Here is a 26,341-nt window from a genome sequence, read left to right on the forward strand (position 1 = left end):
TTCAAATCAAGTGGGAATAATCAGATTTAATCGACGAAAACTAAGAAATCGATTTGGAAAACAACCCTGGGCACGGGATCGATCGATCCCAAAGACGTGACCGATCGATCAAAGTGGGATCGAGCTTCTGCAATTGATTGACCTTGGCTTGGTCGATCAATATATGCTTTGCATATTTTTGTTGTTCTGGATATATTTATCAGGATCAACCGGTTCAGATTGAACACTTGCTTACGAGATCGATCAATCCCTTTGAGAAAAAAAAACTTCAAACTTTAGGTTTTTTTGGAGGATTTTTATATTGTTTTAATTATTTTAGTTAAAATATATTTTAATATTTAACAATTGTTTTACTAATTGTAATTTCGAAATTTTAATTGATATTAAGGACAATATTGCCAATTTGAAAATATTTAGACTAATAGGACATAACTATATGAAATTAGCCTAATAGGACATAGTTATCATTTTTTGACCTACAAAAAACAAAATTGAATCAAGATAGCTTATTTGAACAAAATAGATTTGTAAACCAAACTATATTCTAAACTCTTGGAAAAATTGTTTTTTTTAGCCCAAAAAAATGATAAATATGTCCTATTAGGCTAATTTCTTTTTTTTACCATTTTTTCCTCTAATACCCTTTAGTATTTTCCAAAATAAATCAAATAAATAGTTTTACAAACAAAAAAAAATTCAAAAATAGTAACTATTGATGAAAACCTATATCAACTTATTGGTATTTTTTCCAGTTCTAAAAATGTTTAAATCATAATTTTATATTTTGTTCTACAAAAAGTAGAATTGACATTCTACGCAGTTGAAAATGTAATCCACTTTTTTCATTGAATCTATAATATGTTTAGAAGATGTGATCTACGTAAATAATAGTAATCTAAAAATATTTAGAAAATACATTTTACGCTTAACCTATCGTTCTAAAATCTGTAGAATCCGGAATCTACACATTATTATAAATCTAAAACCTATAGAAATTAGAATCTACACATTACTATAAATCTAAAATTAGTAGAAACCAATTTCAAACATGTTTATTGTGTTCTACATATAAGACAATATAATACATATTCTACGGATAAGGATAACCAGTTCCAAAAATATGGGTGGAGAATATTTGGAAATATTCAGTTTCCTTATATTTATTAAATCGATTTTAAAAAAATTGTGATTTATAGAATCAATTTTTAAATTAAAAAAATTAAAACATCAATTTGGAAACTTCTTCTCACGCCATCTTCTTATCCCCTTTGTTCTTCAAGGAGAAGAGAAAAATGGGTTTGATTAATCAGAAATTGAGTTTTAAGTGTTCAGCTCATGTTTGTTTGGTTCAAATCAAGTGGGAATAACCAGATTTAACCGACGAAAACTAAGAAATCGATTTGGAAAACTACCCTGGGCACGTGATCGATTGATTCCAAAGACGTGACCGATCGACGAAGTGGGATCGAGCTTCTGCAATTGACTGACCTGGGCTTGGTCGATCAATATCCGCTCCGCATATTTTTGTTGTTCTGGATATATTTATCAGTATCGACCGGCTCAGATCGAACACTTGCTTACGGGATCGAACTATCCTTTTGAGAAAAAAAACTTCGAACTTTAGGTTTTTTTTGGGGATTTTTTTTAATTATTTTAGTTAAAAATTATATTTTAATATTTAACAATTGTTTTATTAATTGTAATTTCGAATTTTTAACTGATATTAAGGACAATATTGCCATTTTGAAAATATTTAGACTAATAGGCCATAAATATATGAGATTAGCATAATATGACATAGTTATCATTTTTTGCCCTAAAAAAACAATTTTCCCTAAACTCTTTTACTCAGAACTAGCCAAACAACAACAAATATAAACTGAATCAAAGGGAATATTCTAATGTCTCTACTGTGTGACTAGTGATTAGTGAATATGCCTGACACTTTGTTACTAATATTTTTAAAAAGATTTTGACATTTTTAATCTAAAGGTCTTTCACTAATTAGGGCTGGTTAATTGGTCATTTTCCGTCGTTGGTTCTCGAACTCGTATACTTTGAAAGAATCTCTCATTAAAGGTGGCTAGCTAGTACTAGTTAAGCTATCAACACATGAAAATATGAAACATATGCTAGGTTCCTAATTTCTTTTCGAAACTGTGTTTGTTGTTCAGCTTTCCTAATTTTAAAACAAAAAGTAAACGCTAACCTACGTTATGTAAAATGGGCTCTCATTGTTCCATGATCCATATATATATATATATATATATATATATATATATATATATGCGGATTGACGTTAAGAAACTCATACTATACATAAGCAAAACGAAAATGAATAAAGCTGTGGTTTGGTTGATAAATGTGCTGTATCTAATGTTCTTCGCAATATCAAACACAGCTTTTGCCCTGAATCCAAACGTATCTCCAAAGACAAGTAAGTTTCTAACTCAATAAATATAGTAATATGTAAATTCTTTTGCTTTCAAGTTTCAAAATTAATGAGTTGATTGTGGTTGTTTTTTATTGTCGGGAAAGATATAGGAGAAGGGGTTCAAAAGCTGATGAAAGGGAGAAAGATTGGCGTAGGAGGCAGCGAGTCAAAGCGGGGGAAAGGAAACGATGATCCACCATAGTCAGTAGACACATATTGCTTCAACATGTGGCTTATGATAGATTCAACAATGTTATCTCTTCCTTTATTTTCTATTTCTCTATATGGAATTGTGATTTGGATTTGGAGTGGTGTGTTTGACTCGTTTTGGTCTCACGAAGGTTTTGTTCCGTAAAAAAACACGAGACAGTCGCAGTGATGCATTAATCAACTGGAAAAGATTACTATACCAGTTATACTATAAGAAACGAATTTAGAACAAATTATACCGCACTCGCATCATTGAACGACTCCATCACGTCCGAATCTGTCGCATATGAGTATTAAGTAGTTGACATCCATCAAACACTAACGGAAGATACACCAATGCCCATGAGTCAATCATTGTAAGAAAACCAGCAAACTACTCAATCTTCCCCTTGAATGAATCTCATCGTTGTTACGCTTTTCCAACACAATTTTCACACTTAAATCCTCTTATTTTACATAAACACTACTGAAAAGCACAAATTAATTGTTTACGATCAATTCTGGGTCATTTTTATCCATTAAAAACTCAGTTGTTCAAGATCGGTGCTGATATTTAGAGGGTTATATAGATTTTAATATGAATCTAAATAATTTATTTTGTGTTATTAATAAATTAGTCGACCTTGCATTTGTTAGTTTGCTATATAATGCAAATGCACGCCATGTTTGCGATGTTTTTTTTGTTTGACATTTAAAGAGAGGTTATTCAACTCTTCAGCGTGTTTTTTGTTTGACAGATAAGTTTTTATGTTCTCATGATCGTTTAGATCATTGACTTTTTCTCCACACAAACTAAAGTAACATAATATACCTAATGTTAGACCTGCTAAGAAAAAGATTTGGTAAACAAGAAATTAAAAATGAAATGATACTCTATTAAAAAAATACATTGGTTACTATCTTATGAAAGGTAAGATTCAAAATATCTAATATATCTAATATTATTTGCGAAATAATTTTTCGCATTGGAACTCTCATGTTAAAAGTTAGAATGTCTAATATCGTTTATATCCTTAACGAATAAGATATATAAATTAGCCACAAAATAAAAACGAATTTTATTTTTTTTATTAGATAAGTTATTAAAATTAATAATAATAAGAATTATCCAAAATCTAAAATTATATTTTAAAATAAAAATATAAGTCTTATATATATTGTGTTTTTTTTTTGAGAAAGGGTTTTATATATACTATGTTGTTATCTGAAAAATACATTTTAATCAAAGTTAAAAATTAAAAAAAAAACAGAAAAAAATTAAATATTAATCAAGTAACATAATAGTACTATTAATAATGAATATAGTGTACACAAAATTAAAAACATTATACGTAAGAATTTTTAAATGAAAATATAAATAATAATTGGTTACAAAAAACATAAATAATAATTTATCATTAAAGCATTTTAGTTAATAATGAGTGTTTTAATAAGTAGTTTTAAAATATTTATAGGACGAAACACCTAGTTGTTTTAATGAAAACAATATCTAAGAAGCACGATCATAAATAACATTACCTAGTTGTGCTATAACTAATCTTTTGAGCTTAGTAAAAACTTTACAAGTAATCATAATTTTGTTATATTTGTAGATGCTTTTTCAGTCGCTTCTCGGCTTCAGAAACTGACATATGCACAACTGGGTCTGCCCAGGGTGACACCTTGTCGCGGACCTCGCGGTAATGTTCCCCTAAACCATCTTCATTGTATTTTCCTCCAGTGCCAATAGAGTTGAATATATTGTTGTTATCTCTGAGCAGAATAGAAGCTTCCATGCCACTGAATTCAAGAATTACCAAAATTTCTCTTAGTTGAGGAACACAATGAGTCAATGATATATGCAAAACGGACATAGGCATTTGGACCAGATTTCAAAATTGTTGTGTATTACACAAAAGTACATAAGAAAATAAAGCCCATTATGCATATATACCGTTATTATTCCATTTAGACGTGAGCTTCTTATGTAATTGGCTTCAGCGATTTCATCATGATCCTATATATTTAGTTGCATAAAGCATAATAAAATTATGCCCATAACAATTGAAACGTGTTTTTGTTTTTGTGAATAAAATGTGAATAGTATACCAAAATTGGAACAAAAGTTGTTTTACAGAGGCTTGAAAAGCAAGAAGTTACATATGGCTAAAAAAAAAAGGGGTTTTTGCCAAAACTAACCCACAACTTGATTTTAATCCCAAACCTATACCCAAACTTGAATCAAATGCAAAACTAACCTAAAAGCCTAGTGAAATTACAGCTCAGCTCCTTGTGACCAAACAAAAAAACAAAAGCCATTTTTACGAATATAGCCCCAGTAAATCGTCTGAGTCGCCTGAATTGTTGGAAGTCGTCTAGACGACTGAAGTTTCAGTAGTCTAGAAGACTGAAGTTTCAGTCGTCTGGTACCAGCTTATTTTAAAAATAATTTATAAATCTTGTAAAAAATATTTTGATGCGTGAAAATTAAAAATCAAGTAATTATAAACAGTTTTAAGTGATATAAATTAAGATATGATAAAATTGATTTGTTTTGAAGATAGATGAGTGGAAGTAGTGTATCATTATATTCTTTGGTTTAGGAGTTTGGCAAACATATGTTGTAGTATTGTATGTATTGTTAGGGTTAGATCTTGGAAAACTAAAATGTTTTTTTCAAAAATTAGTTTTCACCAATATGTGTTTATTTCTGTGTATAGTAAACACTTTTCAAGTTTGATTTGATTTTATGAAGTGTTTAATTAGATAAATAAGTTTAGGGGTTATGTTTAGGGTGTGGACGACTTATATTTCAGTCGTCTGTTGAATAATTTACACGGACGACGTATATTTCAGTCGTCCACATCGTACCGAACCTTTAATTTTACCAATGTACGTTTTAACCTAACCGGATCATTTACCGGACATATAAAAGCTATTTTTTCACTTTCACAATTTTACGAAACCCTAGCGCCGTTTCTCTCCAACGGCGATTTCGAAGGCGATAAGACGAAAACCCTACCGTGGTCGTGTTCCGCCGTTATCTTCGCCGGTAATCTCTCCGATTACGACGAATCTCGTTTCTCCTTCATGCCGTAGAGTATTTTCGTAGTTTAAACTGACCGTCCGCTTCTTTTTTTCAGATCTGAAATCTCGTTTGCCAAACTCCGCCGCCGGTATGTTATTTCTCATGTATTAAGGCGTTTAGCCGCCGGAAAAACCCTAAATATTTTAGTATTGATTCTTCTTTTCCCTTCGATTTGCAGATCTGTAACGGCTTGGGGCCACATCTTCTCCGACCATATCTTCTCGGACAATATATTCTCCAACTGTAAGTCATTCGTCTTTTGTTTAAAAGATTTTGAGATTGTTGTAGTCTTTTGCTGAAAGATTACCCAGACGACTTCCAGGAAGTGAGAAGACTACTCAGACGACTTCCAGGAAGTGAGAAGACTACTTGGACGACTTCCAGGAAGTCTTCTACTATGTCTTACTCTCTGGACGACTTACATGTAAGTCGTCCAGAGAGTAAGACATAGTAGAAGACTTCCTGGAAGTCGTCCAAGTAGTCTTCTCACTTCCTGGAAGTCGTCTGGAAGTCTTCTATAGCATTTAGCATAGTGCGCAACCTATGTGTTTGAGATGGTTGTTTGAGATGGTTGTTTGTGATTATTTGCAGGCCTTTAAATGGATTTACCAGAATTCCCGCCGAGGATGTTTACATTAGGAGAAGAGCCTGATGCAATCAGGAGCATTTCGTATCATTCTGATGACACGAAGTTGTTTAAAGCTCTATGTGATTGTCTCACAGCTGACAAATATGAGGATCTGAAGGCGTCGAAGTTAGGAGTGTTCATCAAATTCAAGGAGCTTGACTTTGGTTGGACTTCAAGGCTGGTACATTTTATGCTCTCTTTCCAGCTAGACATCAAGAAGAAGTTTGAGCTCTGGAGTCTTGTCGTTTCACAACCTGTGAGGTTTTCACTGATAGAGTTTGAATACCTCACTGGGCTGAACTGCGATTACATCAAGGACCTGGAAAATCCAAGGTGTGAGGTTACGACGGAGATGGCTGCTTTCTGGGAGAAGATGCGTGTTGATATCGATACTGGGCCAAGTATTGATCAGATAACAGAAGCATTTTACAACTGCGACGAGTGGTCTCGGGATGATCGCATGCGGCTGGGATACCTTGCCATCTACGCAGGGTACATCGAAGGGAAAAAGTTCTCATCCGCTACATCAGCTAGTATTGCAAGGCTAGTGATGGATTTAGAAAAATTTGAGAATTATCCATGGGGGAGAGTGGCGTTTAAGGTGCTGATGGATTCTCTGAAGGCAAAACACTTGACGCAAACTGGTTACACTGTTGATGGGTTCATACAAGTGCTCCAAGTGTGGGCGTACTATGCTCTGCCAGAATTGGGTGCTAATTATGGGTCTCCCGTACCAAACAGACCGTCTCCACTGTTGCTGGCTTACAAGGGTGGCAAAAGACAACGCAAATTTTTTAAGGCTGCTATCAATAAACAGGTACTTAACTTCACTCCTAAGACTTCTCAGACGACTTAAAGTTAAGTCGTGTGGAAGTCATCCAACAAAAGACCACTCAGACGACTTACTTATAAGTCGTCTGAGTGGTCTTTTTGTTGGAAGACTTTCAGACGACTTAACTTTAAGTCGTCTGTGATCAAAATACTTCTCAGACGACTTAACTTTAAGTCGTCTGTGAACAAAATACTTCTCAGACGACTTAACTAAGTTTATATCTTTTATTTATTGCAGACTATCGTGAAGAACTTCGTTCAGAAGGATTTTGATGAAATGTTTCCAAAATGGGACGGAGACGTAGATGACCCTGCCGCGGATAACATAATTAAAGTCATGTTTAATGATCCTGGATGGGAGTGGACCATGGAATGCTGGCCAGTCACCGGTACTCGCAAGGTTGTGAAGATGGAAGTGATTCCAGTGAAGAATGAAGTGAGTCCCGTGAAGTCAGAGAGTGTTGTGAAGGAAGAAAGTAGCAGACCTCGGAAGAAAGCTCGTAAAGGGTCTTCTGTTTCTGCTGAGAAACCTGCGGCGGGTAGTGAAGGTCAGCAGATTGAAAAGACCTTGAAGGACATATCTGATGCCATTAATCTTGGCTTTGGGACGTGTCTTAAGGAGCTCAAGTTACTGGCGGATAGGATTGAAGCTGTGGAGAAGAAGGTGGGAATCACCAACAGAGGGGGTTCATCTGATGATCGTCAACTTACAACCACTTCAAATCCACCAAAACCTGTTGACGAACCCGGGGTTAGTACCAAAACCTCTCCCAAAATTGCAGAGAAGAGAGTCACTAGGCAATGTGTTAGGAAGAGTCAGGACTGATGTGATTTGTTTCTTGTGTGCTTTGATGAACATGTGTGCTTTGTTTCTAGTGTGCTTTGATGAACCACTGTATGCCTTGATTCTGAACATGTGTGCTTTGTTTCTAGTGTGAATTTGATCTTTGCTGTAAGGGCTTTTGTTAATAGTTTTTAAACACACTGTGAACTCGAAATTGCAGAGTGAAAGTGTGAATGGGGCGAAAGCAGGACAGAAGGAAGCCAAAGAACCGAGTCTTACTACAGAACCGAGTTCCTCGAGAGAGCTCTGTCTTGTGAGTCCTGCAGACGACTTACCGAGTGAAGATCCTAGCCTTCTTATATTGGACAAACAAGTTTCGACCGCTTCAGATTTACTCGTTGAAGAAGCTAGAAGGCAGACAAAGAAGGAGACTGCTTTGGTGAATCTCCGTAAAAAAAGTGTGCGAGAAAGGAAGCTTGCTCCCACACAGCAAACTCCTTTTAAGGGAAACAGCACTGCCAAACAGATCATTCCAAACAAACAGGTTGGCGGAGGCTATGATCCTTTTGCACCTATAAACCCTGTGTTGCTTCCGGGGTTTGCGTCCTCTCATCCTGGATAGCTCCAACCAAGATTGCCATCTTGATTTCTTCTGTCTCCCCGGACCACGCTTTACTTCTGGAGGAAAGCATGTGCGTGCCTCAACAAGTTGTCCAACACAAGGATATATATTCTCTGAGTATCCTGCAAACAAAGTATCCTTTGAGTAGACCGGCCACACAAGTGTGGAGATATGCACACCAGCTGCTGTTCCAGCTGCTATAGCATGAGAGCAAGGTATTTTCTCGACTTGATAGACACCACAATCACACTTTTGAAGTTCCAGATCAACATTACAGTCCCTATTTCCACCTTTCACAAAGAACTTCCATCCATCAATTTGTTGGACTCTCAGAGTATACGCGTTCTCCTCTCGGACAGCAAGCAAGTGTTCAACACCCCGACTATGTTGAGTTGTAAGACTCAAAGCATCTCCTCTCCTTTTCCAGTACCACCTTCCTAGCTTCTCCCTTATGAACTCCAGCAGGAACTGAATAAGAAATCCTCTTGCTCGCTTCAGTGCGGAGTTAATTGATTCAGCGATATTGCTCGTTTTTAAGTTGTACCTGTCTCCCTGACAATGAACCCTAGACCATAGGGTCACATCGGCTTCCTCCAGATACTCAGCAAGATCCGGATTTGCACTCCGTATCTCATCCATGTACCGATCAAAATCGTAAAGTGTATGAGCATAAGCAGCACCTTTCACCAAGTACAAGTAAAGTGTACTTGATGCTTCCCTTTATACTTTTTGACAATATTCTCTTGAAGGTGATAATAACATATTCCTCGGGTTGCCCAAGGAAACACCTTTTCACACGCATTTATAATGGAGGCGTGCCTGTCGGAGACTATCACCAGAGGATACTCATCAGATACACAGCTCGCCAATTTTGTGAAAAACCATTCCCAAGATTCATCATTCTCACCATCTACGATCCCAAAAGCCAATGGATATATCTGAAAATTACCGTCTTGTGCGGCTGCAACCAACATAGTACCCCCATACTTCCCACTTAGGTGAGTCCCATCTACCACAATGACCCTTCTCTGATACTTAAATCCTCTGATTGAAGCTCCAAAAGCAAGAAATAGATACTTAAATCTATTCAGAGAATCAAGTTCTATAGCTGTGATAGAACCCGGATTTGCTGCCTTGATTTGCTCCAAATATGAAGGCAGTCGCTCATACCCGTCTTCCGCTGATCCTCTCACCATTTCTTGCGCATATAACAATGCTCTGTATGAAGTGGTGTAATCAAGTGTCATGCCAAACATGTTCTTCATTGCATATTTGATATGCTGCGGATTCAACCCATCAATGATTCCAACTCGATCTATGAAAAGTCGACCAATGTACTTTGGAGTACAACGTTTCCGCTGAGCGATTCTGTCTGGGATGGAACATGTATGAGTTGCCAAATACTTGGTTACCCAAAACGTTTTAGTCCCATGTTTCACACTTGCTCGGACCTTCCATTGACAACCACTAACACGACATGTTGCCACAAACAGAGTTTTCGTTGACTTGAATATTCTGAAGGAGAACCTACGCCTCACCGCTGTCAACCGCAACTCTGAAAGCAGTGCATCCTTACTAGCAAAACTCTGGTTGACATAGATTCTGTCTGCAGATGATCCTTCTCCTTCACAACCATATGGCCCTTTGTAATCATCAAAACAGATTTCATCATCTTCTTCCTCATCCTCATCTTTAACCTTTCCATACTCACTATAATCCTCAGCATCAGCAACAACAGGGATGTCAGCATCCTCCTCCCCATCATGATCCTCAGCTTCATCCCCCTCTTCAGCTTCATGCCCCTCCTCAGCTTCATCCCCCTCCTCAGCTTCATCCCCCTCTTCATCTTCATCGCTCACATCAGCTTCATCCCCCTCCTCAGCTTCATCCCCCTCCTCAGCTTCATCCCCCACATGATCTTCATCCCTTTCCTCTGAAACCGTTCTCATCTTGCTAAAGCTTGATACACAAAGACGTACTTCATGCGTTTTAGTTATCTCGAGCAAGTTCCGAACTTGTCTATCACTTGTAACATTAATAGGAGGAAGGTCTGGAGCCATCTGTTGTAATGAGTAGGTTAGCTCCACAGACTCTGTGTTCATGTCCAGGTTATAATCTTCTTGAGCCATTGCAACAAGATCAGCATGTGTCGAACTTTCATTCAAAAATAACATTCTTCCTCCTTTGAAATGATCAACCACAAAATTCCAACATCCATCTTTCAACAACCATTCTCCATACACTGCATGTAACTGACGCATCATCTGAAAAAGTCAAAATATAACACATTAGCAAACTTAGAACAAAGAAAACGAAAGTTTATTAAAGACTGACGCGGATGACTTCAATCTAAGTTGTCTAGACGACTAAACTATATGTCGTCTGGTCAACGCAGAGGTTATTTTTGCAATTGACTTTGAAATCTGTTATTTCGGACGACTGAAAGTTAAGTCGTCTACTATTGTTTGGTTAAAAAAAAACTCCAAAAAAGCTAGACGACTTACATTTCAGTCGTCAGAGGTTAGTTTTGCATTTGACTGGATTATTTCAGAAGTTTGACTTTTTGGACGACTTACATTTCAGTCGTCTAGTGAAAATTAAAATAATAATATTTTTTTAAAAGTAGACGACTTACAGTTAAGTCGTCATAGGTTAGTTTTGCAATTGAAAAAAAAAACTTCAAGATTTAATTATATACAGACGACTTATAATTCAGTCGTCCACGAGACGACTGAAATGTAAGTCGTCCAGGATTTACGAGGTTTGACCAGAATCTCGGAAAAAAGTCCTGGACGACTTACAATTAAGTCGTCTGGTGGACGACTGAATTATAAGTCGTCTGTGTATAATTAAATCTTGAAGTTTTTTTTTTCAATTGCAAAACCAACCTATGACTACTTAATTGTAAGTCGTTTACTTTTAAAAAAAATATTATTATTTTAATTTTCGCCAGACGACTGAAATGTAAGTCGTCTGGGGAAGTCAAACTTCTGAAATTATCCAGTCAAATGCAAAACTAACCTATGACGACTGAAATGTAAGTCGTCTAGGTTCTTTGGAATTTTTTTTGAAACCAAACAATAGTAGACGACTTAACTTTCAGTCGTCTCAGGTTACAGATTTCAAAGTCAATTGCAAAAATAACATCTGCGTTGACCAGACGACTTCCAGGTAAGTCGTCTACAGCCAGACGACTGAAAGGTAAGTCGTCTACAGCGAGACGACTTCCCAAGTAAGTCGTCTGACGAACAGATCTGGAAAAAAACTCGATTTCATACCTTAAATTGGTGAGATAAGTTCCTTAGCATACATAAGGCTTCTCCAAGCACACAGAATCACAAACGAAAGTCACCCACCCATAATCGTTAGCTTCTATGACTTTATGAACCATAAAAATTTTAGAATCAAAATCTTGGGTTTTTTTAGCTCATTGTGGAGAGAAAGTGAGAGATATGTTGTGTTTAGTTCACAAGAATGGAAAAAGAAGAAGGGTAAATCGATTTTGAGAGCATTAAGAGCTTCAAATTGGTTGTTCATGGTGGTTGTGGTATTGATGACAATGGCAATCTTGTAATTACTTGAAGATGATGAGGGTGAGAGAGTAAAAATGTCATTTTCGAAAAAAAAAAAATAAAAAAATTGATGGCATTTTCGTAAATTATATGAACTTGTGGGGTGAATAGGGCAAAACCAATTTTCAAAAAAAAGGGAGGTTAGTTTTGTGTTTGACTTTAAGTTGTAGGTCAATTTTGCAAAAAGGCCAAAAAAAAATCCCAAAATGGAACTAATCTAAAACAGAAACGTTAACAACAAACAATAACCAAAATAATTAAGTTGAGACTCTGACTTTTGATCGGAACGTCAATGTAGCAGCGAAGAACCAGATGTTGAAGCGTGGACAGTATGAGCATTGGTTGCCACAAGCTACATGAGAGAAAAATTCCCTCAAGCCTTGATGAGTCAGTTCATACAGCTTCTGAGAGACCCAAAAAATTTATCTACCTAAATAATTACAAGTCAAACCCATTTACTTATTCAAGAAGCTCAAAATCCGCAGCACGAAAAGGATTCCACAACCGATGATGCCATCGTTCAGATCATTCTGAGAGAAGAACTGAAGATTGCTGCTTCCAATCATCTTACCCGTGTACACCTCTCGACCCAAAAGCCCATATAGAGCAGTGAGAATGGTTGAGAACACCATCTCTGGAGAATAACCACCAAGCAAACGAGAAGGCCAATACTAAACTGACGCATGTTCTTTTCATCGTCAAAGACATCCGCTTCCAATAACCGGTCACAACATCAAACCCAATAACTTTGGGAAGAAGCTACAATTACACGCGCTGAATGAGAAATTCACAACGCAAGTCGACGAGACAACATCAACCAAACGCTGTCACCGAAGACCACCACAAGAGCAGGACTCGCGGAGGCACACCACGCACTACCACCAAAGGAACCAAAGCATAGAGAAATATATATGAGATCCACGAACTCCGTGCCGCTTACCCAACTCGAGATACGCCTCCTGAAGAACCACGCACCACATGGTGAGGGAGACAGCCGCAAGAAGCACTATTGACCCCTCACGCTCGAAGAACTACACCAAAGAAACATAAATCCTCAAGACAGAAAACCAAAAGTGAAAGCTTAAGAGGGCATGACGAGCGGGAAGCCTTCCTCTAGCAACACTGACGACAACACCATGACCCATATCTGCACCGATGAACCACAAAAGAGCACCACCACCGTTGAAGAGAGAGGAACAAGAATACAGACCACATAAAAAAGCATTACATGTAGACATATTTTGGGTTGGATATATAACACTTTAAGGTACTTTATGCTGGAGGTGTACTCTTGGACCTTCTGTGTTGAATTAAGATTCTCATCATACCCCTGTGAGCAATGATAGTAGCAACCAAGTTTATAAAAGGTAAACACTAGTTAAACTTCTCTTTTTGCAATTAAATGGTAGATTCATTGAGTGGTGGACTTTCATAACAGTCGTTAGATTAAAGATAAGAAAGAGAAATCTGAGGGCTGGGGTTATTAAGTTCTATCCCTTCCCTCTTGCTCGTGTTCGAACACAAGCTTTGTTCTGGATAAGGTGTGGTTAAGAGATTGGTGGTTGATGACTTATGATTTTGTTAGATGTGGTCAAGAGAAGTAGTGATGTGGGCCGAGGCTATAGGTGTTGTGGTTAGGTAAAACAGTGATTTGTGATGCGGTCATAGATAGTAGATGAGGGATGGTCAACGTTTTGGTGGATGTGGACAAAAGTGGTGTGGTCATGTATCAATATTTTGGTAGATATGGTTAAGAGTGTTGTGGTCATGGATAATATCTGAGAGGTGGTGAAGGTTTTGTTGGTTTTGTTCAGAAAAAAACATATATTATTGAGATCCAAAGATTTTAAACTTGTTCATCAACCCGACAGTGGAGCTTTGAAAGAAACAAGAGGTCGTCGACTTGATCTTAAAGTGTTTATCCCTTTTTCCCCACACGGCCAACTTATTAAACATATTGATAGATTCAAATATGATAAATCTAGTGAATGAGATTATGAAAGAGTTTGAAGTGGAGTATAACAAATTGATGAAAATGGAATTCGTGATTGTTGTGGTGAAGAAGAGAAAGATAGAGATAGGAACTGATCAATAATAACCATAGAAAAATAGTTGAAGGACATAGGCAAAAAAAAATATAATTTTCAAATGCAAAAGAAGAAAAAGAGAAGATAATGGTGATTGGAAATGAGAGACTAGGAAAGAGGGACTGAATGTAACTAAACCACGTAATTTTAACTTATTTTTGAGAATTTTAGAGAATTGGCGAGTAGAAAGTACTTGACATGCTCAAAATATAGCAGTCAAAAAGAATCTGAAAGCGAGAGGAATATAAGGAGATATATGTTGTGCCCGTTGCGGAGCGGATGAGGAATCGATCAACCATGTGTTTTTTGAATGTCCTCCAGCACTTCAGGTTTGGGCTCTCTCCAAGATACCATCAAATCCAACCATGTTCCCAACGACCTCTCTGTTCACAAATATGGATCACCTCTTCTGGAGAGTCTCTCCACCGATGGAGGATCATCAATTTGCATGGATTCTTTGGTATATTTGAAAAGGAAGAAACAATAAAGTTTTTAGCAATTTGGACATGGAACTAATGGACACCCTCAAATTGGCAGAAACAGAGTCAAGACTTTGGGCTGATGCGCAGGTATTGACCGAGACCAGGATAGCGTCCCAAGTTGAGGCTACGACTCTCTCATCAATTACAGGGAGATGGTGTTTTATAGATGGATCCTGGAAAGAGAATGATGCTTTCTCTGGGCAAGGTTGGCTGAGTACTCTAGAAGGTTTTAATGGGTTGTTAGGAGCAAGGAATGTTCGAGCTTGTCTATCCCCTTTACATGCAGAGATGGAAGCACTAATTTGGGCAATGGAATGCATGAAAAACTTACGGCAATTTCAGGTTACATTTGCAACGGATTGTTCTCAGTTGGTGAAGATGGTTTCAGAACCAGGAGAATGGCCAGCATTTGCAAGCTATTTGGAAGATATTAAATCTCTGAAAGAAGTTTCACACGTTCGGAGATTATCTATGTACCAAGGACGCAAAATTCAAGAGCGGATAGCCTAGCACGCAGTGTCAGGAAACAACTGTCGTTTGTCGTTCACATGGATCAAGATCTACCGGAGTGGTTCACAGAGTCAATATGAGTTTGTATTTGATGACAAAAAAAAAGATATGCTCAAAATATGTGTAAGTGAAAATAGATTAGTCAAAAATATGTGAGAGTGTAATTTTAATACGGAGTAGTGGAGAAGAAGAAAAGACAACCGAGAGGCTTCGACAACCGCCAAAAAAAATGTGGTAGCGTTGGAGAAACAGCTTTTGACTGTTTGAAAATCCTAAAGAGAGGCAAGATAAAATTTTAAAGAAGAGCCTCTGTATATATCATCTAATTGAAACTTGTTGATGCTCTTAGATTCTTATATAAATTTTAATTGAAACTTGTTGATGCTCTAAGATTCTTCTACAAACTTTAGCGTTTAAAATGGTGTTTTGTGAGTTTTATTTAAGATCAGCTATAAATTTGACTGATCAAATAATTAAAATGGGGTCGTAAATTAACCAAACTTTCATCCGTTTTCTGTATTTGTACCTCCTATTTCTTCTGATTTGTCATCTCCATTCTCTTCTTCAGATAAGCAAGCCTCTTAACTAAGGAGTCATCTCAAGATTGGTCACTCATTAGCTCGCAAATTGAACCTTTTGTTTACCTTTAAATTTCATCACTTTTTTTTTCCTTTAAAAATTTGACCAATCACCCATTAGTTCATATATTTGGGACTTGATGTATCTTTCAGCCTATAATTTGACATAAATCAATCTAATCAATGTTTGTTCAACAGCAACAAAAGAAAAGCAAATCAGCAACATACATGTTATCTTGTATGATGTGTGACCAATGATCATCCTTATTTGTATTCAAATAATAATAATTATATGAAGAATACTATTTTACTACCGGTTCAGTAAATGCACTGAATCCATAAAAAACGTAATCATCAAGATAAAAGCAGAAACACACAAACAAAAAGACAGCTAAGCATAGTGACTCTGGGTCCTCAACACAGAGATATTTCCCGGCGCAAAATCAACGGCGGCGATTAACATCCACCGGACAAAAGGGTCTGCCAGCACGAGCCCGATGGCTAGGGATGGTGAAATGCCTTAGCCTCCCGTTTTGCTCCCTCATGTAACCTTTACACAAGAACGTCGCCGAGAACTCATCTTCCACCGGACGGTTAACGTCGTGAACAAAAACGTCTGTTTCTCCGTCTTCACGGTTGCGAGCCAAAAGCCCCGCCGTGTAAATAGCACTCATCCTCCCCGGAGCTTCCTCGTGGTAACCAGTTGGAGCATCCACCATGATCAGATCCCATTTCGTCTCGTAAAAATCCGCCGGAAAATCTTTCAACGCCAGTTCACATTTCGAGTTTCTTGGGTCGGTCACGGATCTACACTCCTCTGATCTTCCCAGCTCCATCAGTTTGTCTGAATGTTTCACTTTCGTGTCGTAAACGACGTGGTAAGCTTCCAAGTTTGGGAATTTCTTAGTCACTATCTCGATCCAAGCCTTGTCTTCCTCAATAAACACTGAACACAAGAGACTTCGTTAGCTCTGTTTTGTGTAAGAAACAGAGGAAATAAGAACACTTACAGGTACGACCACCATGGTTGAGAGATGCCCACATCGGGCTGTCGTGACCTAAACCAAAGACGAGGAAGTTACATGGTGACTTCTTGTCCAAGACTCTCTTTGAGACAGAGATTTCGTCGAATGTCTGTTGTGGAGTGACGTTACTGGTGGCGTAGTGAACCAATGCGTCGGATAAAGAAATTGGCATCTTCGTGCATTGTTGTGTTGTTGGGCATCCTTCTGGTTTAGCCTGGTCTTGCTCTTCTTTCTCTTGAGAGAGATTGGTTTTGGAGATGGGCTTTGAAGAAGATATGTTTGATCTTGCAAAGAAGATGACAAGAAAGATCAAGATTGAGCAGCATGTGAATATGACCTTCAGATTGACAGAAGATTGAGATTTGGTCCTCATTTTTTCGATGAATGAATACAACAATGAAGGGTTCTGAAAATAATGAGAAATGTATTATACATATATAGAAGAGTTGTTGTATAATGTAAGAGAAAAATATGTGAATGATTGAGGAAGTTGAGGAGGACATGAAAGCTACTAAGGTTGCTGTTCTTCCAATACAACAGCAGTTGGTGGTGAATTCATATACTAACAAATTGATTTTCATATTATAATGTATATATCTATTTTATATATTCATAATAATTGGAAGATGTGAAACGTAATGCGGAAATTTCTGGTTTAAAAATTGATGCTTGAAAGAGAAGAATCTGATCGGCAGTAGTAATATTGATCCAAAACAAGACAGGTGTTAAGAGGAACCAACATGGTGGTTGCAACTTTATTGTTCCTTGCTATTTAAATAACCCATGTTGATTTTAACAACTTTGGTCCTTTGTTTCTTGCGCACTAAATTTTTTCTAAACGAATTAACATCACCATTTGTTTGTTTGTATCGTTATAAAAGATTCCTTCATTTGATAATTTCCATAACTTCAACTTTCAAACATGTCCAGTTCAACTCGGTTTAATTAAACCAAAGAGTTTTAGCTCAGACATTGAAAAACCAAACCAATCATCTTTGTGGCTTTTTTTTTCTTCTCTTCAATGGTAATGTGCAAGAGTTGGCGACAAAAATCAAGAGCTTACTGATTTGGATTCTTTCTAAAAAATAACAGGTCAACAACATATTTGTTTTAGTTATCTTTAAGTTATAAGCCAATAAATTGTGATCCCAAACCGAACCAAATGATAAACGGCTTGCACGGTAATAATTTACAGGGAAGAAAGTTAACGAGGCAGTCACTAGTTAGACTAAATGCAACGTTTTTAAATCCGACCCGGACACTGAACCGGACGACTTACCAGATCACTGGTCACTGGGTCACTGGATCGAACGCAGATGAACCACGGGTTAATAAATAAATAAATTAATTTTATTATATAATAATATATTAGGTATGAAAATAAATATATAAAAACTAAAGTTTTAATATTTTCTAAATGTTTAAAAAAAAATAAAAGTTTGGATATGTATATATTTTATGTTTAAAAAGTATTTAGAAAATACTTAACTTTAGCTTTTATATTTTTATTTTCATTTGACATGCAAAGAATCAAAAAATAGTTTAGACTATTTAATATTTTGTGTAACAAAGTAAGAGTTATGACATCTTAAAAAGTCAAGATATAAAATTCATAAATATTTAAATGTCTAATGCGAATAATAAATTAAACTTCAAATTCAAAATAAACCAAAAATAAAAGATCATTGTAATAAATTGTCAATAACATAAATAAACTAACACCAAATCACATCAACTAATTTTGGTTCTCTCTGTCATCGTTCATTTCATTTTCTTTAGGTGGAGAGTAAGCTGTCACTCAAACAAATATCTACTTAACAAAAATAACCATATTATTATTAGTTACTCATGAATAATAGGAGTGTATTATGCTAACGATTTAGAAAAGCTAGAGTAATCATACATGGTCTGTTTAATAGCTTCCTACGACGATACAAAATGTCATCAGATAGAAATTTCCAAGTGTTTTTCCAAACAACTTCTGGCTTCGATAGACTCATTGACATGAGCATGATCACAAAACACTGACGCATATATGATGTTGAACCTGTAAAACTCGTCCTCACAATATCGTTAATGTATTCTTGATCATCTTCTAACAAACTCCGAGCAAAGCACATCTCTTTGTAATCTGGATACTGAACATTGTTAAATGTTTTGATTTCCTCAAAAGATGTAGGATCCCTTACAATGTTCAGCAAGACTCGAAGGTAGTAGGCCTGTTCTATTTTCCGTGGTGCGTAGTTGATTCTGCCAATACTGTATCCTCTCTTCCTATCAGTAAATTTCCGCTGTTTTTTTATCCCAAATAAACTTTGTTGGGATTTCAGATAGTGTCATCTTCCTTGCAACATCACTGATTTTGTTTAGTTCAAACCATCCCATGAACATTGTATTCTCGATAAGAACGCGACTGGTAACTTCATCATAGGTGTCATCATCTTTGAAAATGACAATCTGCTTTCCCGGTAAATGAAACTGTATCCTCTCAACTGGTATGGGTCGATTATGTATATTAAACTTAAACGTTCTCCATGCACCTTCCGAAGAAGATACATATCTGCATATGCGTGTCAAAAAAAATTAATTAGCCATAAATCCTCAACGTGGTCAAAGTTTAGACATGTCATAGTTTGTTCCAAAGATAGACAAAACTAATATTCATGTACATGCAGTTGAAAAAAATCCTTAATTTCATTTTTTTCTCTTATGTTGCTGCTCCATCAGTACCGCTAGTCGCATTTGAAAGATTTTCCACGGCTACAGTACAACGATCTTGTTCTCTATTAATATACTTAAATAAGTATTTAATAGAACCAGTCTGATTACACCATTCGACATTGATGTGAGCTCGATAACGAAGCAACAGATCTCTGTTATAAGGAATGACATATCTGTTGTCACATTTGAAGCCATGTTTCTCAATGAAGCGATCAAGCTGTTCTCTTCTTCTGTAGATAGGAAATCCTTCTTTGTTGACAGTAGTCTTCTCAACGTGAGTTTTAGGATACAACTTAGAGCATTTTTCATTCTCCATGCAAGGGGACTTCATGTTAACAGCTCCACAAGGACCATGAATCATCATATCTTTCACAACTTCGTAAAGCTCCGGGTCTTTCTCTTTATCTGGAATTTCAGCCGAGATGATCTTATCAATGTCTGCAGTAGTCGGAAATTTTGACCCAGTAGCCATAAATAGCAGAATGTGAGCATGGAGAAGACCCCGCTTTTGAAATTCAATAGTATACATGGCTGCATATCAAGAGTATAAAAATAAGCATCATAAAGTAGATAAATGTAACAATATTTAAAGTATACACGGCTGCATATCAAGATAACAAAAATAACCATAAGGAAAATGACATCTATAACAAAATTTGAAAACAATAAATTTAGACAAACTCACATGCCACAGTCTTTCCCAATAGCTGCTTATCTGTTAAATCCATCATCAGGGAATCAAGTTTACACTTGAACAATCTGCAGATATTCTCAGGTCTGTCATCTACAGTGAGTTTGCGAGGCTCTAAATACCTGGTTATTTCTGGCCATTTTGGATTGCAAGTAAAGGTTATAAACAGATCAGGAAACCCAAAATGTTTACAAACCGCCATGGCATCCAAATACATATTTTTCATGTATCGTGGTCAGTAAATGAGGCTGGCAATAGATATCGACTTCCCTGGTCGTGCATATCAATTTTCCCATCATTCTCAGCCTGTTGTATAGAGTCAAAACTATCTGATCTTAAACACTTGTGATTCAATCGCAGATAACGCAGCCTGTTGGACTCTATCGTAGTATAGCCATCCACCAAAAATTGCTGAAACAACCTCTTAAAATGTAAAAGAGTATGACATGCAATAGTCCCGATCTTTTATCACTTTGTGGTTAGTTAAAAACACCAGATTATGGGTGGTTAAAAACACCAGATTGCGGTTCACTTGGTGTATCGTGATTGGTATTTGTAACATCACTCAACACCCTACAGAAAACCCTTTTCAAAGGCAATAGTACCAATCTTTTATCAGTTTGTTGAGGTGTAATCATCTTTTCTGAACTCTGTGGGGATTTGTTACTTCTCAACATTTTGAGTGATGTTCACTCCCTACAATAACAAATAACAAATAATCATCACTTGGTTTAGTCGTTGTAAATAGAAAGTTTGATGCAAAGATAGATAAAAAAATATAACACACTATCTTATCTTCGAGTATGAACTCGTAAGTGTCTCCTTCAGGATAGTTTGAGTGTTTTTTCCACGAATTAATAACTTGGACTTCAACCTTCCAAGTCGTTTTAGTAGGTTTGAGATCGTTCAACAAATTGATTTTGCTGTTTGTAACCATAGCTTTTTACCGTGAGGTGTGTCAATCAATAGGTTATATAAGGTGCGTTTGCGTGGAAAGATACTCTGCAATATTCTCAATAAGATTTTTTTATAAATATTGTGGGTTGTAATATCTTTTAGTTATATTGTTTTCGCTGATTTAGGTAACTAATTACATTGCCAACTGATTACGTTTTAAGGAGATTTGGAAGCAATAAAAGAAAGTTAGGAGATAGATAGTGTCCATTAAAATAGGAGTGTGAATGAAGTTTAGTTTAGAAAATAAAGGAATAATCAGTTGGCAATATCTTTCATGAAAATCTAGATTACAAAACGATTTATAGTATCAAAATTATTTGTAAAATAATCCACCTAATTAAACATGTTTATTAGAGAGAATTATAGAAAACATAATGAACAGACTGATTATCAAACTGAAGTACTTTTGGAGCTAAATCACTGCAATTATTAAACCAATCCAAATATGAAGTGCATGATATGAAAAAGCTTATAAGAAAACAAATCAAAAGTACGTTGATAATATTCTTCAAATCTCAGTGTTTGGTTCCCATGCAAGAGATATTGAATTCCAAACAAAATTACCTTTGGCACAACAATCTGGATTCCCAATATCCTATACTTCATGGTTTGCCAAATTATTTTCCATCCAAACCATAAACTGGTTGTTTTTTGTGGTCGTGGTCAAATCTTTTTGTTTTGTGGAGAACTGAAACATATAAGAAACCCATAATACGAAATCTGAATATATAATGAAAGTAAACATATAAGCCATGTACATAAACACATAGTCCCATAGTCCAACCATGTAAAAATATAAAACATTATCATGAGTAGGCGATGAGGATTGCAATGACTTTAAAAACCAGGATATGAACCACTTTCGCATTTTTTGTTTCCCTGTCTCTGAGCCTCGGCTTTTGTGATGTAATGTGATGTTCTTGAATATTTTTGTGACGTGTGGTTATATAAGAGGTGCGATGGTGAGATAATACAGCCATTTACTTCAAATTTATTATATACTAGTGGTATTCCGGCGCTACGCGCCGGGTTTGTATATTTTGTTTCTTAATGATTGGATAATGAGTTTTTGATCCATTTGATAGTGATAATTAATAGTGTATTACTTTGTTTTATAGTTGCTTAGGTCAAAGATGAATAGCATAAATAGATTTTATAAATTAATGAAATAAAATATAATAAATAATTGATAGTTGCACTAAAGTAAATATAATTTAACGATGTTTCAAAATGAAACATATAAATGTAGTTGTTTGTTCATCCTCTTAAAATAATAATAATCTCACATACTTTATCTATGTTATGAATGTGACAATTTGTCAGGGGTTTTACTATGAACGTATTTGTTAAATACCTTGTCTTCAAAATGATATTAAATCCAATAAGTGAATTCTTAATCGTGGTCCAAATGCAATAACTGAATTGATTATTTTCCAAGGATAATCCAGATATTCTTTTTCCTCTTCGATATTATTTAGTTGTATGTTAAAGTTTTAATTTTCATGGTGGTATATGTGTATGTATTTTTATCTGTGATTATGAGTTCTTATTCAAATCTTGTTACTTAATATTGACAATCACATTATCTTTAGTTAATCTAGCATTTTTTAACTCGTGAGTTTTATTAGTCTTAACTTCAAAAACTATAAGCATATTTTACTAAATATTTTTTTGTAATAGTTTTAATTTATAACTAAGCGTTTATTAGGATTGAAGTCCAAATCAAAATTCAGTGAACCCTAAAAACAAACAAACCGGAACTAATTTATACAAAAAATAGCATGTCATTGAGGTAATGATTTTAATATTATAAAAATTAAGTTTAACTGGTGCAAACTTAAACCATTTTAAAATTAATCGTTCATATTTTATATTATCTCAAAATCATTATCTATAGACTTTCTTTGATATTTTTCCATAACTTAATAATAAAATGTATTGAAATATGACATTGATTTTATATATATATATATATATATATATATATATATATATATATATATATATATATATTGGGCTGGGTAAATAAACCGAACCCGAAAAAACCGAACCGAACCCGATCCGATAAAAATGAATCCGAACCGATCCGAACCCGACATTAATACCGAATGGATCTTGTTTTATGGTATTTCGGGTTATGGGTATTATCCAAACCGAACCCGAACCTAAATGGATACCTGATAGAACCCGAAACATTCAAAATTTCCAAAAATAACTTGTACCAAATATGATCTCAATTCCTAATATGTATTCAAAATATATTGAACATTTAAAATAATTATCTATTATATGAAGATTGATGGTTGAAGGTGGTGGTTGAAGGTTGAAGTTTTTAGATTTGGATTTTGTTTTCATTGAATTATGTTTTTCATTTCATGAGAACTTGGTTTTCGTTTTATATCTTTCATTTATTTGGTTTTCTTTCGATCAATAACTATCTTTACCTTTCACTTGATTTTGAATGATCACATTTGAAGTTTCTTTCTTTTTTTTGAACCGACTTTATTTATGTTTTGGTTACAAAATAGGTACAAATCAAGTATTTTAAAACCAAGTAACCAATTTTACTTACTTTTTGGTTACAAAGTACCGATTGGGACCCGAACCCGAAAGTACAGCGGGTTGTACCGGTTCTTTGGAGATTTACTAAACCCGACCCGAACCCGATAGAATCCGAACCGATCCCGAACCGAATTTTCATATAACCCGAATGAGGCTTATTTTGATAAACCCGAAAAACCGAAACACAATTGGGACCCCGAATGCCCAGGCCTATATATATATATATATAGTTGTTGATGGTAAGGTATTCTAATATACACTTCACTACATAGATTTAAAGTGTTCTTTGATATATATTTGAATTTTTCAGAAATATTCTTGTAAATTAATTTTGATTGATTAAAACATATTAAGATATGTAAGTTTTGGTTTTATTGGATCAATATTTTATTTGACCGTAGAATATAGAAGTTCAGTTTTCTATTGAAATGGTTAAGCTTAGTGCTATAGTTTATAAAAAAAGCTACATGTGTTATTCTTCTGTTAACTTATTATATATAAAAACTAATTACATAACAAATTACATTAAAATTTACAGTTTTTCCTCCATTAGAATTCAATTATCGTTAGGAAAGATTATTTACATTATTTGAATTTCTGACAAAAAAAATCATTTTCATCCAAAATTTTTGCATTAAAATAATATCATAAATTGTCTAAGAACTCTATTTAAAATTCTGCTCCGACTAGGGTATTCTAAGAGCTTTTCCATCGTTAGACATCTCAACGATTTAAAGAATTAAGAAAAATATTGAGAGAGAGCACATTTTTAACTATTGTTTAGATACCGTAAGAAGATATAATGCTATTGGCTCTAAATTTTTTTATAAATTTTTTAATTCAACTAAATAAGTATATTCTTATTAAATATTTTACTTTCTTTTTATTTTAACATCCCATTTGGAGAGGAAACTGACAAAAGTGAGAAAAATCTGATATTTTTTCTTTCAAAGGTTGTGAAGATTAAGCCGAGGGATAGGGATCCCTTCGCGTACTTATTAGATCATGATTCAAGTAAAATAAATGTTCCCACTGCCAATGATCGGTACAGATTCACTCGTCTTTGGCCGGCCAGTAAAACACAGCAACATGTTTCTCTTCCACGAGGTGTGATATAAGTACACCAAGTTGATTTCAGGTGTTTTCTGTTAACGGCATAAAGTCGAAAGATATGACGTTATGGCATCTCTTACCTGAAAGAGACACAAGAAAAGGTCATATTCTAAACTTGGATGGAATAGTTTTTTCTTAGTTAAAAGATGGAAATGTAATTCATGGATCAGCTACATAGACTACAAACTCCCCTGTTTTGCCATATATGAAGACACTATCACATTTGCAAATATAAAAATGTAAGAAGAGATTATAAATAAACAAAAAAAATGTCATGTTACCACACTTATTTTTCTGCAAAACTTGATTTCTCTCGGCAATCATCCCTGAAGACATTCTTGCCCTAAGCAAAATCAGCATCTTAAGCTCATAACCTACTACTAAATAACAAAACATCAATATCACATATCACATATCACATATCCACAGACAGAAATACACGTCAAAAGGAAGAAAGTACAAAGATATAGAACCGTAGAGACTGAACAGTCTTTAAATGGATTATGTTATTATATCATCGTCAATTGCATCAGCTAACTCGATCTCCTTTACCATTCGATAGTCGTAATTATAACCAATACTCTGAATCGCATCTCACCTCAAATCTAGTCATGTCCCTTCCCAATCCATTTTGTACCCATTCTAACTCGATTTAAACGAAGTCCATGAAGAACCTTTACCTTTGAGAGAACCAAAAGATCTGGTGCCATGAACCCCCGTGAAACTCAAAGCTTTGTTCGGAGAGGTGGGAGGGGGGGGGGAATTGCTGTTTCCATCGCTTCCATGCCCAAATCGTGGAAAGAGAAGGGAAATTAAATAAACTAATAAGTAGCTTGTTGGATTAAAAGGAAAATCAAAAATACATAATTAAACTAAAAGCCACGCGCAAGGAGGAAGAGAGAGCGTGAGAGCGAGAAGGAAGAAAGAGCGTGAGAAACACGGACACCCTACCGAGACGCCAAGTGTCCAAAAATGCCTCAATCTACCTGATGACGTGGGAGGCTGTGCTCAGAGCACAATTCAACTTTATATATATAAGATTACGACAAAATATGTCAATATAGCATATTCTAAATATATTCTTTACGATTTTTTGGGGTTACAAAGGTAGATACATGCTGTTATAATATATAGAGTTAGACAAAAACATAATAAAAGTAAAGGATCCAAACAACCTTTTAAAGTAGATTTATTTAAACTCTTTCTCTTTTAATAGTATTGATAAACTAAACTATTTTTGTATTAAAAAAACCCCGTACGGTCGTGCGGGTTACAAATTAAATCCCCATGACGGAGTGATTTAAAATAAAACCTTCAAATATTCTTTTTTTTTTTTGGTCGGCATAACTATTCTCCTTTATTTATTTGTACTATTCAAAATGCTTATAAAAATTATAACATGATAAAAATGCAAAATCCTTCTTTTATGTTATCTGCTTTCAGAGTTCAGTGTATGTTTCTTCACGC

At 35.4% G+C, this 26,341-nt stretch overlaps 2 protein-coding genes and 2 long non-coding RNA genes across 4 annotated transcripts; 2 read left to right on the forward strand and 2 right to left on the reverse strand.

Moving 5' to 3' along the window:
- The first annotated feature begins 488 nt into the window (after positions 1-488).
- LOC103840047 lies at positions 489-2,846 on the forward strand. The gene is made up of 2 exons (XR_627529.3): positions 489-2,437; positions 2,539-2,846. It is a non-coding gene; the product is annotated as an uncharacterized LOC103840047 (long non-coding RNA).
- A 2,470-nt stretch (positions 2,847-5,316) lies between these two features.
- On the forward strand, positions 5,317-8,597 carry LOC117128232. The gene is made up of 5 exons (XM_033280236.1): positions 5,317-5,799; positions 5,890-5,954; positions 6,303-7,156; positions 7,409-7,921; positions 8,175-8,597. Exons 3-5 carry the CDS (start codon positions 6,311-6,313, stop codon positions 8,574-8,576), a joined length of 1,761 nt encoding a protein of 586 aa, XP_033136127.1. The 5' UTR covers positions 5,317-5,799; positions 5,890-5,954; positions 6,303-6,310; the 3' UTR covers positions 8,577-8,597.
- Positions 8,598-16,011: 7,414 nt separating this feature from the next.
- Positions 16,012-17,441, reverse strand: LOC103840048 (glucuronoxylan 4-O-methyltransferase 3). The gene is made up of 2 exons (XM_009116535.3): positions 16,816-17,441; positions 16,012-16,751 (listed from the first exon to the last, which is right to left on the reverse strand). Exons 1-2 carry the CDS (start codon positions 17,201-17,203, stop codon positions 16,249-16,251), a joined length of 891 nt encoding a protein of 296 aa, XP_009114783.1. The 5' UTR covers positions 17,204-17,441; the 3' UTR covers positions 16,012-16,248.
- A 4,383-nt stretch (positions 17,442-21,824) lies between these two features.
- On the reverse strand, positions 21,825-26,317 carry LOC117128237. The gene is made up of 2 exons (XR_004451488.1): positions 25,156-26,317; positions 21,825-24,954 (listed from the first exon to the last, which is right to left on the reverse strand). It is a non-coding gene; the product is annotated as an uncharacterized LOC117128237 (long non-coding RNA).
- Between the last annotated feature and the right edge of the window lie 24 nt (positions 26,318-26,341).

The sequence above is a fragment of the Brassica rapa genome, chromosome A09 (genome assembly GCF_000309985.2).
Source record: "Brassica rapa cultivar Chiifu-401-42 chromosome A09, CAAS_Brap_v3.01, whole genome shotgun sequence".
Lineage (NCBI taxonomy): Eukaryota > Viridiplantae > Streptophyta > Magnoliopsida > Brassicales > Brassicaceae > Brassica > Brassica rapa.